We start from the raw sequence: 12,940 nt of genomic DNA, 5'->3' as shown, positions 1-12,940 counted from the left end.
TTACATGCTCTAGACCAAGAATGGAAAATATGTTTCCCTCTAGATGTGTGATTTTAATATAAATGTGTTGATTTTAATGTTTGAATTTTAATCTTAGAATGGTTTAATTCCTTTTTAAGGTGTGTGTGTGTGCATTTGTATTATTGTTATCTCTGTACATCTGTATTATTTTAATTATTGGAAGCCGCTTTGATTGTTTCTTACAAATAAGCAGGATATAATAAAAGTTTTATTATTTATTAGTTTATAGATGTTATTGGTTTGCAACTCACTAATGCTTATGCTGGAAAACGTTGCAATCTGACACTCTTAGAAGGACAATATATTCCCCATCCCTGTACTAGAGGCCCTTTGTGCCCTTATCTATTTACCTTGAAACAGACCTTTGTAAAATGACTACCGTTGATGAGGAAAATGGATAAAATTGGCTGTAGCGGACTGGGGAAAAATACATCACATTGTTCTGTTTTGTTAACATTGTTAACAAAAGTAATAAACCCCACATTAATTTTAAGTATTTTCTTATAGCAAATTGTTATATTTTTCTAACTAAGGCCTAACATAATATGTACCAGACTTTTGTTATGACTGTAATTATATATTTACTAGTGTGCATTTAAAAGCTAAGATTTGGATTACAGCTTTCCTAACAAGCTTACTTAATTACGGTTTGGGAAAATGTGGCTTCCAGACTGTGGTCATAAACAGATTAGCTGGGAGGAAATACTCATTAGAGCAACAATGATTCAGTGTTGTCAATTTGTCTGAGTGTCTGTAGCAAGTTCCATAGTGGGTGTTTTTCGTCTTGTTAGAGATTTTGTTCTCCCGTTAGTATACTGGCAGCTGTTCATTAACGTCCTTGTTCAGACTGACTTCACATGTAACAACATCCTAGATGGATTCTGACTTTCATCAAGGAAGAAAACCTGTGCATATTCACTAGGGGGCTTCAGCCAATCAAATTTCATCCTGTGTGTGCACAATATAAGTAGTTGTACACTTGTGTGTCCAGAGGTAGACTACCACCAGGCAGATGTAGTAGCTATCTTGGGAAATAGATTTTAAGAATCTACGGTGATATGGAAAGGAGAAATAGTATTAGGCACCCTCTGCTCATGTCAGTGTGTCTGGTGCTCTGAAATGGAAGAAATGTTTATAATAATAATAATAATAATAATAATGAATAATAAAAGTTTTATTTTTACCCCACCTCTCTGTCAGAAAAGACAATCGAAGCAGCTATAAGAGCAATCGTATTGTGTGAGAGCTGTTGATATTCTAAAACATCATGGTTGGGTTCTTCATATACGTGATATGCACAAAATATAATTGTTTAAAATCATTGGCTGGCATTTTGTTCAGAACTTATTTATCATCTCACAACTGTTGAGATTCATGTTTATAGCCATTAAGGCCCAAATGTGACTCACAAAACCTACCTTATTTGTCAGACAGATCTTTTGCAGTGGTTGCAGGTGGTCAGACTTCATCTCCTGTTACCTTATCTGTTGGAGTTCCCCTGTTCTGGGTCCCCTTCTGTTTTATCTCTACACGCTGTCCTTAGGTAAACTCATTCGCTCTTTTGGTTTTTCCTACCATCTGCATGCCGATGACACCCAGTTGTATCTTTCCACCCCTGACCTTTCTCCAAGGCTTGAACAGCAGGTCTCGTCTTGCCTCACTGCTCTCTCGCATGTCCAAGATGGAGCTTCTTGTCTTTCCTCCTAAGCCCACCCTTCAACACTCCTTTTCTGTCTCTGTGGACAACATTTCTATTCAACCAGTTCAGCAAGCCTGCAGTCTTGGTTTTATCTTTGATTCTTCTGTTGTGTATCCCTCAGATCCAGACCACAGCCAAGGCTTCTAGATTCTTTTTATACAATATTGCCAAAATCCGACCATATCTCTCTGCCTCTACTGCCGAGATCCTGGTCCATGTCCAATGACTTGATTACTGTAACATCCTCCTGGCTGGGCTTCCTCTTTCTCACCCCCGTCCTTTAATTTCTGTCCAGCATTCAGCTGCATGCATTATCACATCTGCCCACTGCTCTGACCATATCTCTCCTTTGTTGGTATCCCTTCACTGGCTCCCCCTCCCTTTCCGCATTCAGTATAAGCTTCTGCTGTTGACGTTTAAAACCCTCCATGGGCTGGCTCCTCCTTACTTATCAGACCTTCTTTCTCCTCACCTTCCCATTCGGGCCCTCCGTTCTGGTATTCAAGGTCTGCTGTCCCAGCCCAAGATTTCCTCTGCCCCATCTTGGATTCACCCCTTTTCACTCACTGCCCCTCACTCCTGGAACCTTCTTCCCTCGCGAGCAAGAGCCATCACTTCTTTAACCAGCTTCAAAATGGAGTTGAAGACCATCCTGTTCAGGGCAGCGTTCCCAGGCATTGCATAATTGTCACTTGCTATTTGACGTTCTTTTGTTGTCTGTTTTATTGAATCATTTCCTGTATTGCTATGTATTTTATATGTATTATCCTACTAGAGAGGTCCCTTCCCCACCACCTTTCCCTTCTCCTTTTGTGTCGTGTCTTTTTAGATTGTAAGCCTGAGGGCAGGGAACCGTCCAATTAGAAAGACTGTATGTACAGTGCTGTGTAAATTTACAGCGCTTTATTAATAAATGTTAATAACAATAATAACAATAACAATAACAATAATACCTCTTAAGCCAAGTAGTTTCTGTGGTGATGCAGACTAGGGTGCTGGAAAATGACAACTGCAGCACTGTCCAAGTCTCAATGTGAGTTGAGAGAAACATTTGCAGCATGACCCCAAGGGCTTTCTCCTGCTGCCTGTCTCATCATGTTCTGTAACCAGGACAGCAATGTAGTCATCATTTCCTAGCACCCTGATTGGCAGTGTCTTGGAAACCCCTCAGTTGGGACACTGCCTAGCTTAAGAGGTAGGTTTGGGGGGGGAGGGGTCACATTTGGCCATTAATGGCCATAAACTGAATTGTTTTGAGGTGGTACCATTGGTAGTGATGGAGCTCAGTCATTGATAATGAAGAATCTCAATTATACTTTACAGACCACTGTTGTAAACAGAAGTAAAAACATCATAAGACACCTTCAAGGAAGTTATGTGTTCATGTATAACTTGTTTGGAGAGGGGGAGTGGTACCATCTACCATATTTCTAGTATCCCTCACAGTTGTATTCCTCTAAGTGAGGCTTCTAAATTAGTTGGAAAATAGGAAATTCGGAAGTTTGTATTATAGAATTGACAAAAGGTGTGGTTGCTGATCTATAAGCATACCTCTTTGTATACTCCAGTGCATTCATAGTAATCACGAGAAGGGAGTCCAAGTGAAGGCTGATCTATCTGTAAAATGAACATTAAAAGATATTCAGGCTAGAAATACAATAACAATTCATACAAAGATACAGGCTTGAAGTTTCATACCTAACTTTCATACTTTCATACCTAAATGGCTCTGTTTCTTTGAAAATACCTCTGTAGTAAAATATGTGAACATAAAAATAATTCTAAATTTAAAAATACTAGAGTCCAACAGTGGTTGCAGAATATTTGGAGAATTACTTTATTTAAATAATACATAATACAGCCTAGATTTAGAGAGAGATAAAGGAAAAAGGCAAGGAATAAATCCTCCCCAAAGAAGATGTGATCAGTGAGGGTAAGAAGGAGTAATAGTTCTGTGAGAGACACCATGGTGTAGTGTAGTGGTTGGAGTGTTGTACAAGGATACTGACAGCCCAAGGTTGAAATCCCTATTCAGCCATGAAAACCTACTGGATGACCATGGGCAAACACACTCTCTCAGCCTCCGAGCAAGGCTATGGCAACCCCTCTCTCAACATATTCTGCCAAGAAAACTCCATGATTGGGTTGCCATACATCAAAAATGACTTGAAGGCACACAACAATAAATGAGGAAGTAAGACAAGACTGTTGCTACTTAATGGGGAGAAAGGGGATGAGGGGACCATTGCCCTTACTAGCACATGTCAGAAAACAACACCAAAGCTTTGTGTGGGGGAATGTCACTGTGCAGGTGCTGCTGCTGAGCGGTATACCAAACCCTCCCAATGCTCTTTGTGGTTGGGCACAATCTCTGTGTCACTATGTCATTGTCTGTTGATGATTGCCAGCACAAATAGACAGGATGTATAGCAAAAGGGGATGGAACTATAGGGTAGGTGGCACAGATTCAGGCACCTAGATAGGAGCCTGATACTTTCAAACTCTCTGGAGGCAATATGTAACCCTTACAACCTTGTCACATAAAACAGCAATGATCAGGCTGTAAGATTCTACCACACTGGAGCATACAATCTTGGCTTGGCATGGCCAAACATATATCATTGAACACTAATGAAAACTTGCATTCTTGTTCTTACCACATGATTGCATGATATAAAGTTGATTATAATAACAAGAGAGTGGATAACTTGCAACAATTCAAGAAATAGAAATGAAACATATATGTTTTACTGATTTATACATATTTGCATGAGAATGGAATATGCTGTCTTGGAGACAGACTCCTTCTTTGCAGATTTTTAAATAGAGGTTAGATAGCCATCTTTCAGGAACACTTTAGCTGCATATTCTTGCATGGCAGAGCTTTTGCGGTCACTTTAACTTTTATGATTTTGTAATCCATATAAATTGAGGTTGAGGGCAGGCAGCCTGGCAAACAGAGTTCTATCCTTTCAAGTCCTGGCTCCTCCATTTCTGCTTTCTGATGTGGGCTCATGACTCTCTCTAATGGGAGGACTGTGAATGCCTTAACAAAGAGAAGATGGGTCGTGCAAACATCACTTCCGTATAATATTCAGAAAGCTTCAATTCATTTGATACATTTCTCATGATACCACTTGATACCATTCTCAAACAGCTCTTATAGTCAGTAAGTATTTTCTAAAGTTTAAAATGAACAACACCGGGACAGAACCCTGAGACACTATATGAATCACTTCTCTGCAGTTAAAGAGGAGCCATTAGTGAGTAGTCTTTGGGTTTTGTTCATCAACTGGTGGAAGGTGCTGTTATTTCATTAGTCCTGAAGTAAATGCACTTCTCTGTACAGCTTCTGTACATGACATGGAGAGGATCCATCTTGTCCTTCACATAATGTCATGGGCCATATCTGGGCAATCATTTCTTTCCTAAGTTCTATGACTTTGGCATAATAAAAAAAATGTATATATGCTCAAGACTTCCCAAGAGTGCTGAACTTACATGAATTATATGTTGTGTAGAGTTCTTATCATCTGTACCAACAAAGAAGTTAATGATGACCCTTTTCCCATACTGATAGTTTAGCTCTGCAATAGCCTTTTCAGCTGTCCATGAGGTGCCTAAAACAGCAAAAGAAAATAAAAAAAGAAAGAAAGAAAAGACACACATACTTAGCATTTTGATGAAGACAGCTATCCTAGCCCTTTTAAGGTAAATAATAGTGAAGTAATAAAAAGAACTCTCCTACCATAATCACGATCCCAGCTGTCTAACGCCACAGGCCAGTCAGAAAAAGTTGACATTATGTTGATGAGTGGTTTCCCTCCTCTGCTATCAATAGCCGCTTGTGAAAAACAACAACATTGTTTCGTAAGTTTTAGGATGCATTCCTTGCATCATCCAATAATTATATGGATGTAGAAGAATGGTACTATCTAGATCCCTATATGAGCCTGCCTATATCCCTTTCTCTGTCTTCCCACCCTCAAAGGTACATCATATGGGAAAACAGGAGAGGGCCTTCTCAGTGGCAGGTCCCAAGCTCTGGAAATCTCTTTCTTAGAGAGAGTAGATTGGTGCCCTTTTTGCTATCCTTTCATAGGCAGTGGATTAATTTTGTGTTTCAGCAGACCTTTCAGACTGCTCAGGAGGAAAGTGCCTTTCATGTGTTGTGTTGTTTACATTTGTTGTTCTTCTTTTAATGGCTATATATTTAACTGCTTTTAATCTTAATTATATTTAATTATATTTTTTGCTTTTGTATGATACAGTTTTAGGCTGTATTAGTATCTGTAAATGGATGATGATGATGATGATGATATAGTAATGGTATCTCCACTACAGAATCACCCATCTCTTCATAAAATAACCTCCAGAGTTATCCAATATCCTTTAAAGAAAGCACACAGAGGCCTGGTACATACTAGCCCTTTGCAGCGTCATGGTGACGTGCTTGGGTTGCCTCAGGGCATCACAATGGTAGTGCCCTGTACACATGGGCGCCGCCATTGTTATGGAAGTGCCACGTGGCACTTGCATAATGAGTGTGCCGATGACACACTGTGGTGTACCATGGCACACTTGTTACTTCGCAGGGAAGCCACATGGTTTGGCAGCTGCAGCTTCCCTGTGGAGGGAAAACAGGTGCCGGCAGGCCGCCCTTTTTGGGCAGCATGTACTGCACCATAGAGACATTAAAAACATAATACAGTGAGCCCTTGTTATCTGCTGGGGTTTGGTTCCAGGACACCCCCCCCCCCGTGAATAACAAAATCTGTGGATGCTCGAGTCCCGTTAAATACAATTGCACAGTAAAATGGTGTCCCTTATATAAAATGGAAAATCAAAGTTTACTATTTGGAATTTATACTTTTTTGGAATATTTTCAAGCCATGGATGCTTGAATCCATGGATAAAAAAATCCATGAATAAGGAGGGCCGACTGTAACAGATAGAAATACAGTAGTCATCATTGTGAACATAGGCTGACTTTCTAGGAGATGTCATGTGTTTTTTGCATGTTATTTGAATGATATCCACCACCTATGTTCTGCAGCTTCAGTCAGAGCTCAACTTCTGTTTATTTCTTTTGTTTCAATGATATCCATCACCTAAGTTCTGTGGCTTGAGTCAGAGTTCAACTTCTGTTTATTTCTACATGACCTGAAGCATATCAGAAACAGTATGTTCTCTGTTTTCATCTTAATGACAATATCTGTATGCTGAAGTCACTTATTCTTTGTTGTGATGTGCTTCAACAAATACATGTTAGAGTGGACTCCCATATGAATACATGTTCTTGAGTAGACAAATCATTGCTACGAGACTGTTGAAATCGAGCGTCTTACTGACTAAGGATATATGAGGAATTCATTCCAGCCAACTTTTCTTTTTATAAGTTTCATCTGCACTTCTTGGACTTTCTAAGGAGTTTGAGAATGTGCACACTGGCAAATGGTTGTACTCATTTAAGAAGTGCACATGGAAAATACACACATGGAAATAGCAAAAACAGGACGGATGCCTAATGGGATTGAATGAGAGATAGACTTGGATGCAGAAAGGCAGAAACCCTGAAGAAATGAAGATTATAGAGGTGCATCTCCCAACTGCTGACAAAAGATTTAAAATTAGTGATTGAAGGTCAGGTCTGAAACACCTTGGGATAGTTTGGCCAATGAATAAGATTTCTAAATCACTACAAGAGTTTAGAATTAACATCTCATGCCATGCTGACTGCCCTGGGGTAGCGTGTCACCCCTAAGCCTGTATTTGCAGTCCTTGTCCCCTTCAGTTTCCAGAAAAAAACTAATAAAAATAACTCTCATGGAAGCCTCCAGAATCAGGAAGCTGCCTTTTAAATAGCTGACAGCCTCTTTTAACATTTTTTTAAAAAAATACCTGTTGTTCAAAACCAATCATTTTCAGATCTCTCTCTCTCTCTCTCTCTCTCTGCCTCTGCCACATTTTTGGCAGTCTCTGCAGTGACATAGGATCCTGCAGAAGTGGTGCAGTCACACATCCCTCATGTAAGTGGAGCAATTCCTTTGATTATTCTTTCCTTAATTTGGAAATTTAATTTCCCATTTAATTGAACTATCCATTTAATTTCCAGGTGCAAGAATCTGAAACAATTCTTTTACATTTCTATTCACTTTTTCCTAAGTATTTCTAGAGGATAGATTTAAATTTCTAGTATGAACATACTATCAGCATGCAGAAAGATGTAAGGAGAGAATAAGATAAACCAATATATTAATAATTTGTTAATACTATTTATTATTATTTAGTTATAGTAATTTAACACAGGTTTCATTTTAAAAATTTGGGCTTTTATATAAAAGCATAGTTGATCCTACCTGATAATTCCCTTTAAATGGGAGGGTTTTTTTCTTGTACTTTAAGATTATCATAGAATCGTAGAGTTGGAAAAGACCACAAGGCTCATCCAGTCCAACCCCTTGCCATGCAGGAACTCAATCAAAGCATCCCCATTGACAGATGGCCATCCAGCCTCTGCTTAAAGACCTCCAAAGAAGGAGATTAGAATAGGACCACCTTTCCCCTAACGGTGCTCTCCAAATATGCTAAATTACAGCTCAAATCCCTCTCAGCCAGGCACCTGTATGGTTACTCTAAGATATAACAAAATACAAGGAAACTTACTCTCATTTATGCAAGATCTGTAAAGTGTTTTTGCTTTCTTAACAGCTTCTATATCGTCATTGTTTTCCTTGTCAAGCACATCTGAAAACAAGAGAGACATACTCATCCAAATGTTATAGACTTAATAGTTACTGTATATTTTATCAGTGTCTCATGGTATCTTGGGTAAGGATGCCCGCTTTATAGATTCTAACTTCAACACATAAAACAATAAGCGATCATGACTGCATAATTTCAAAGTATTTTGGAGGAATTTAGAGGAAGGAGTATTTTGTGCTCCTTTAAAGGAATACAGTATTGTCTGCTGCTACAGATCTCCACATAATGTTGATGGTTGTTGTTGGATGCCTTCAAGTCTCTTCTACTTAACAACAACCCTTAAGCAACCCTTTCATGGGGGGAGGGGTTCTTGGCAAGATTTGTTCAGAGATGGCTTGCCATTGCCATCCTCTGAGTCTGAAAGAGTATAACTTGCCCAGAGTCATCCAGCTGGCTTCCATGGCTGAACAGAAATTTAAACCAGAGTCTTAGTCTTAACACTTAAATCCCTACACCATGCTGGCTCTTATTATTTCCTAGAGAAAATGTTCTATAGCCTTTTCTCAGCCTCAAAGCATGTCTCTAAAGGATAGTCCTATTTTATCTGCTTCTGAATTTGGCAGCCACATCTTCTGATGTTTTGGAAAGAAACATAGCTTGGTATGGCGGTGATATCCTATGTTTAGAAAGTGCTTACTTGGCTGTATCTAAATACAAGGGTACAGGATATAAAGTTGGTCAACACTGGCTGCCAATGTTTTTAACAGCATTCCCTGGTGAGTTGGCTTGAAGGAAATGGCCTTTTTTGCACACCTATGACAGCTGCCCACTCTTGCAGGGTCATGAGGGCACTGGTGTCAGGTGTTGAAAGAGTTGGAACGTAATGCCAAGCTCATTCCCCAATGGGACCAGATCCACCTCGGCCAGAAAACCATCTCTGCTTCCTTTTTGCCAGACACAACAGATTAATTCATAAATTGCATTCGTATTATCAGGCAAACAGTCTGGGTTGGTTTTAGAAAGAGTAAAACTACAACAACAACAAAAATAAACATGTTGCACAAAATAGTAACTTTTGTTTTGTTTTTGCTCATCTAACACCAGGCTGGAGGAATAGAAAATTTTCATGCCAGCACTTTACTGCTGATAAATTGTGTGTGAAAGCTTGGTGTGCTTCCTAAACAGCAAGGAATCATCCGCTCACCTCCACCATCCCTGAATCATTCGGGGAGCAGTCATTTCCCATGAAGACAAAATTTCTGTTCATGGGAAATGACTGCTCCCCAAACAATTCAGGGACGCTGGAGGTGAGAGGACAATTCCCTGCCATTTAGGAAGTGTGTCAGGCTTTCACCCACACCCCCCCCACACCCACACCCACACCCACACTTCCTAAACGTTTTAGCATCATTTTACCAGCACTTACCCCCACGGTAAGCACTGGTATGAAAATATTTGAAGATAAGATGGAAATCTTCCATACGTTTAGTTCACAAATTTATATTCCAACTGACCTTTCAAAACAACTTCCAGCTCATCTCTTAAAATGTCGAAGTTACTATAACGGGAACTTGTCTCTGGAATGATGTTCTTTTTTAACCATCCTCCACAAGCATACTGATAGAAATTTTTGCAAGGGTCTGATTTTGTATCCATGTTCTCAATTATTCGGGCAGCTGTTGTAAGGGAGAAATAAAGGCACAGAAGAAGAGAGAAAAGAAGAAAACAATTAGAAATAGGTTTTTTAAACAACAACAACAAAAACAGCAACACACATTCTGAATTACTGATATAAAAGGAAAGAGACATAGCCATATTGTTATCAGACAGGCAATTTAACAAATATCTTGCTAAACTGGGAGTTACAACTGCACTGTTCATTGGGATTAAGGGTGCATGTGCACAGAGAAATAATGTAGTTTGACACTACTTTAACTGCCATGGCTCCATTCTACAGACTCCTAGGTTTTGACTGTCTCCTTCCTGGTGTCAAGTAAATGGGAGTGGGAGGAGAAGTGAGGAAGTATCCCGAATGCTGAAGGTGGAAAGAGAAGATAAAACAATCAAACAGATTAATCCCTAGATCAGGGGTAGGCAACCTTTTTGAGCCAGGGGCCGGGTTGCTGTCCCTCAGACAACTGGGGGGGCCGAAGCCAAGAAATAAATAATTAAATAATTTTTTAAAAAATTAAATTTATAAATAAACCAGGACAAATGTAGGACAAAATTTTCAAAGGCTTCTATAGACAATTGCCCCCCAAAGGCCCCGGTGGCAATTGGCGGCAGAACCAGGCTGGGGCCGGTCCCAAGGCCTTGCCGGGCCGCATCCGGCCTGCGGGCCGCAGGTTGCCTACCCCTGCCCTAGATGAAACATTGCCTGAGATGCCTCAAACCTGACAGTGCTACTGAGTTCAGACAAGTTGCCTATTTCTGAAACCATCAGGAGACAGCACTTCCTTAGATATTTTCTATTAAAAATATCGACATCTTTCAAGAATGGTAAGCATGATCAGTATACACAAAACGTCTCAAAAACCCTTGGTGAGTTCGCCCTCCTTTAAAATGAGGGTTGCCAGGTTGAATACTGGTCAGGAGTCTTATATCTTTAATTGTTTACAGATTCTGGAGCAGGAAAATACAGAATAAAGCAGAATAAAACTATTTGACATCTCCTCCATTATCCCACCCCACCCTTCTTTTGGCTGCTACATCCCTTCCCCAATATGACCATTTTTACTAGCTGGTGGTGAATGGAGGGGGTGGTGGGGAATGGTCCAGGTGCATTCCTGTAGCTCAGGGGTAGGCAACCTGCGGCCCGCAAGCCCGATGTGGCCCGGTGAGGCCTTGGGACCGGCCCCAGCCCGGTCCTGCCACCGATTGCCGCCGGGGCCTTTGGCCTATCAGGAGGAGGCAGGTAAGGGGGGAAGCAGCGGGCAAGCAGGGGCAATTGTCTATAGAAGCCTCAGAAACATGCATTTATATTAACATTTTTTAAAAAATCAGCAAATTTATTCATGTGTACTCCATTTAAAAAAAAAAAAGTCCTCCATTTGAAAATTCTGTCCTCCATTTGGTCTGGTTTATTTATATATATAATTTTTAAAAATTATTTAATTATTTATTTTTTGGCTTTGGCCCCCCAGTTGTCTGAGGGACAGCAACCCGGCCCCCGGCTCAAAAATGTTGCCTACCCCTGCTGTAGCTTAATGCTCCACACTGATATCATCTTTCAGTTATAGAAACATATTGGGACACCTCGTTTGTTACCCTCTCACTTTCCATCAGCCAGTAAATGGCCATGTTGGGTGTGTGTGTGTATGTCTGTGTGCGCGCAACAGGTAAAAGGTGGATTTGGAGCATGAAGGAAGTGGATTTGGTGTTCTAGCTGGTAGAAGTTCATGCTTCAGGATCTGTTAACCAGTAAAGATACAGGAGCCCTGCCCCGTTTTCAGGCTAGCAACCCTATTTAAAGCAGAAATAAGAAAACTAGACTGGGAAATGAATTATCTAGTCAAGGAAGACCAATTTAATAAGAAGAGATCAGAGTATTGTGTTGCATGAATGTAAACGTTCTCATCTTACCATTCTTGTGTTTCCACTTGAATGAAGGAGTTGTGTGTGCAAGAGCAGTTTTCCAAAACTGTTTCTTTTTAAATTTCAGATCAGTCAAATCATTGTTTCTTGCCAACTCTAAACTTTGGATACCACTCATTTATGACAATTGTTTACTATGTGGCCGGTCCTCTTTACCAACATGCATCCTCGGAGGGCAACCAACATGGTAAAAGGACTTCATCTTTAAATATTTGAATGGATCTCATGTAGAAGATGGATCAAGCTTGTTTCTGTTGCTCTGGTTCCAACTCCTGGATTTCAGGAGGGCTTTCATTCACTTATGGTTGTTTGGACTAGATGCTCCAACACTATGATTTTGTGAAACTACTGTGAGATAGTTCTTGAATATTGGTCAGCAGATCATGAGCTAAACCAGGGCGGAGAGTCCATGCCCCTCCAGATCTTTTTCATGGTTGCTAAAACCGTAGAAGCCACAGCCCAAAACATCCAGAGGACCAAAGACACAACACCTCTAAGCTAAGTACTCCTTGTTGTTGTTGTTGTTGTTGTATGCCTTTAAGTCATTTATGACTTATAGAGACCCTATGATATGGAGATATTCTTGGCAAGATATGTTGAGAGGTTTTTTTTTTTTTTTTTGCCTTTGTCTTCCTCTGTGGCTGAGAGCATGTGCTTTGCCCAAAATCACCAAATAGGCTTCTATGGCCAAGTGGGATTTGAACCCTGTTCTCCAGATTTGTAGTTCATCCTCAAATCATTACAGTTTCAAAACAACATATTGAAGCGAGAAGCACAGTAAAACTCAGCCTATTAGATGGTGAGAAGTTAAAGTTAGGCAGAGCCTAAAGAAGTTTTTTTTTAACTACAACGATTTGGACAAGTGACCATGCTGGCTAAGGGAACTGGAGTGCAAAAAAATTATCTATTCCAAATTATACA

General features: G+C 40.1%; 1 protein-coding gene across 4 annotated transcripts in view; it reads right to left on the bottom strand.

The window, feature by feature from the left end:
• The window catches only part of MME (membrane metalloendopeptidase), a 114,038-nt gene that overhangs the window by 58,527 nt on the left and 42,571 nt on the right, over nucleotides 1-12,940 (bottom strand). For all 4 annotated transcript variants that reach the window (XM_042458988.1, XM_042458986.1, XM_042458987.1 and 1 more), the window contains exons 4-8: nucleotides 9,940-10,101; nucleotides 8,387-8,467; nucleotides 5,469-5,564; nucleotides 5,222-5,340; nucleotides 3,272-3,337 (exon numbers count right to left, since the gene is read on the bottom strand). In XM_042458988.1, coding sequence (XP_042314922.1) covers nucleotides 3,272-3,337; nucleotides 5,222-5,340; nucleotides 5,469-5,564; nucleotides 8,387-8,467; nucleotides 9,940-10,101 — 524 coding nt within the window. The remainder of the gene's footprint in view (nucleotides 1-3,271; nucleotides 3,338-5,221; nucleotides 5,341-5,468; nucleotides 5,565-8,386; nucleotides 8,468-9,939; nucleotides 10,102-12,940) is intronic.

The sequence above is a fragment of the Sceloporus undulatus genome, chromosome 3 (assembly GCF_019175285.1).
Source record: "Sceloporus undulatus isolate JIND9_A2432 ecotype Alabama chromosome 3, SceUnd_v1.1, whole genome shotgun sequence".
Lineage (NCBI taxonomy): Eukaryota > Metazoa > Chordata > Lepidosauria > Squamata > Phrynosomatidae > Sceloporus > Sceloporus undulatus.
Note: the sequence above shows the minus strand (reverse complement) of the source record. Positions and strands in the feature narration are given on the sequence as shown.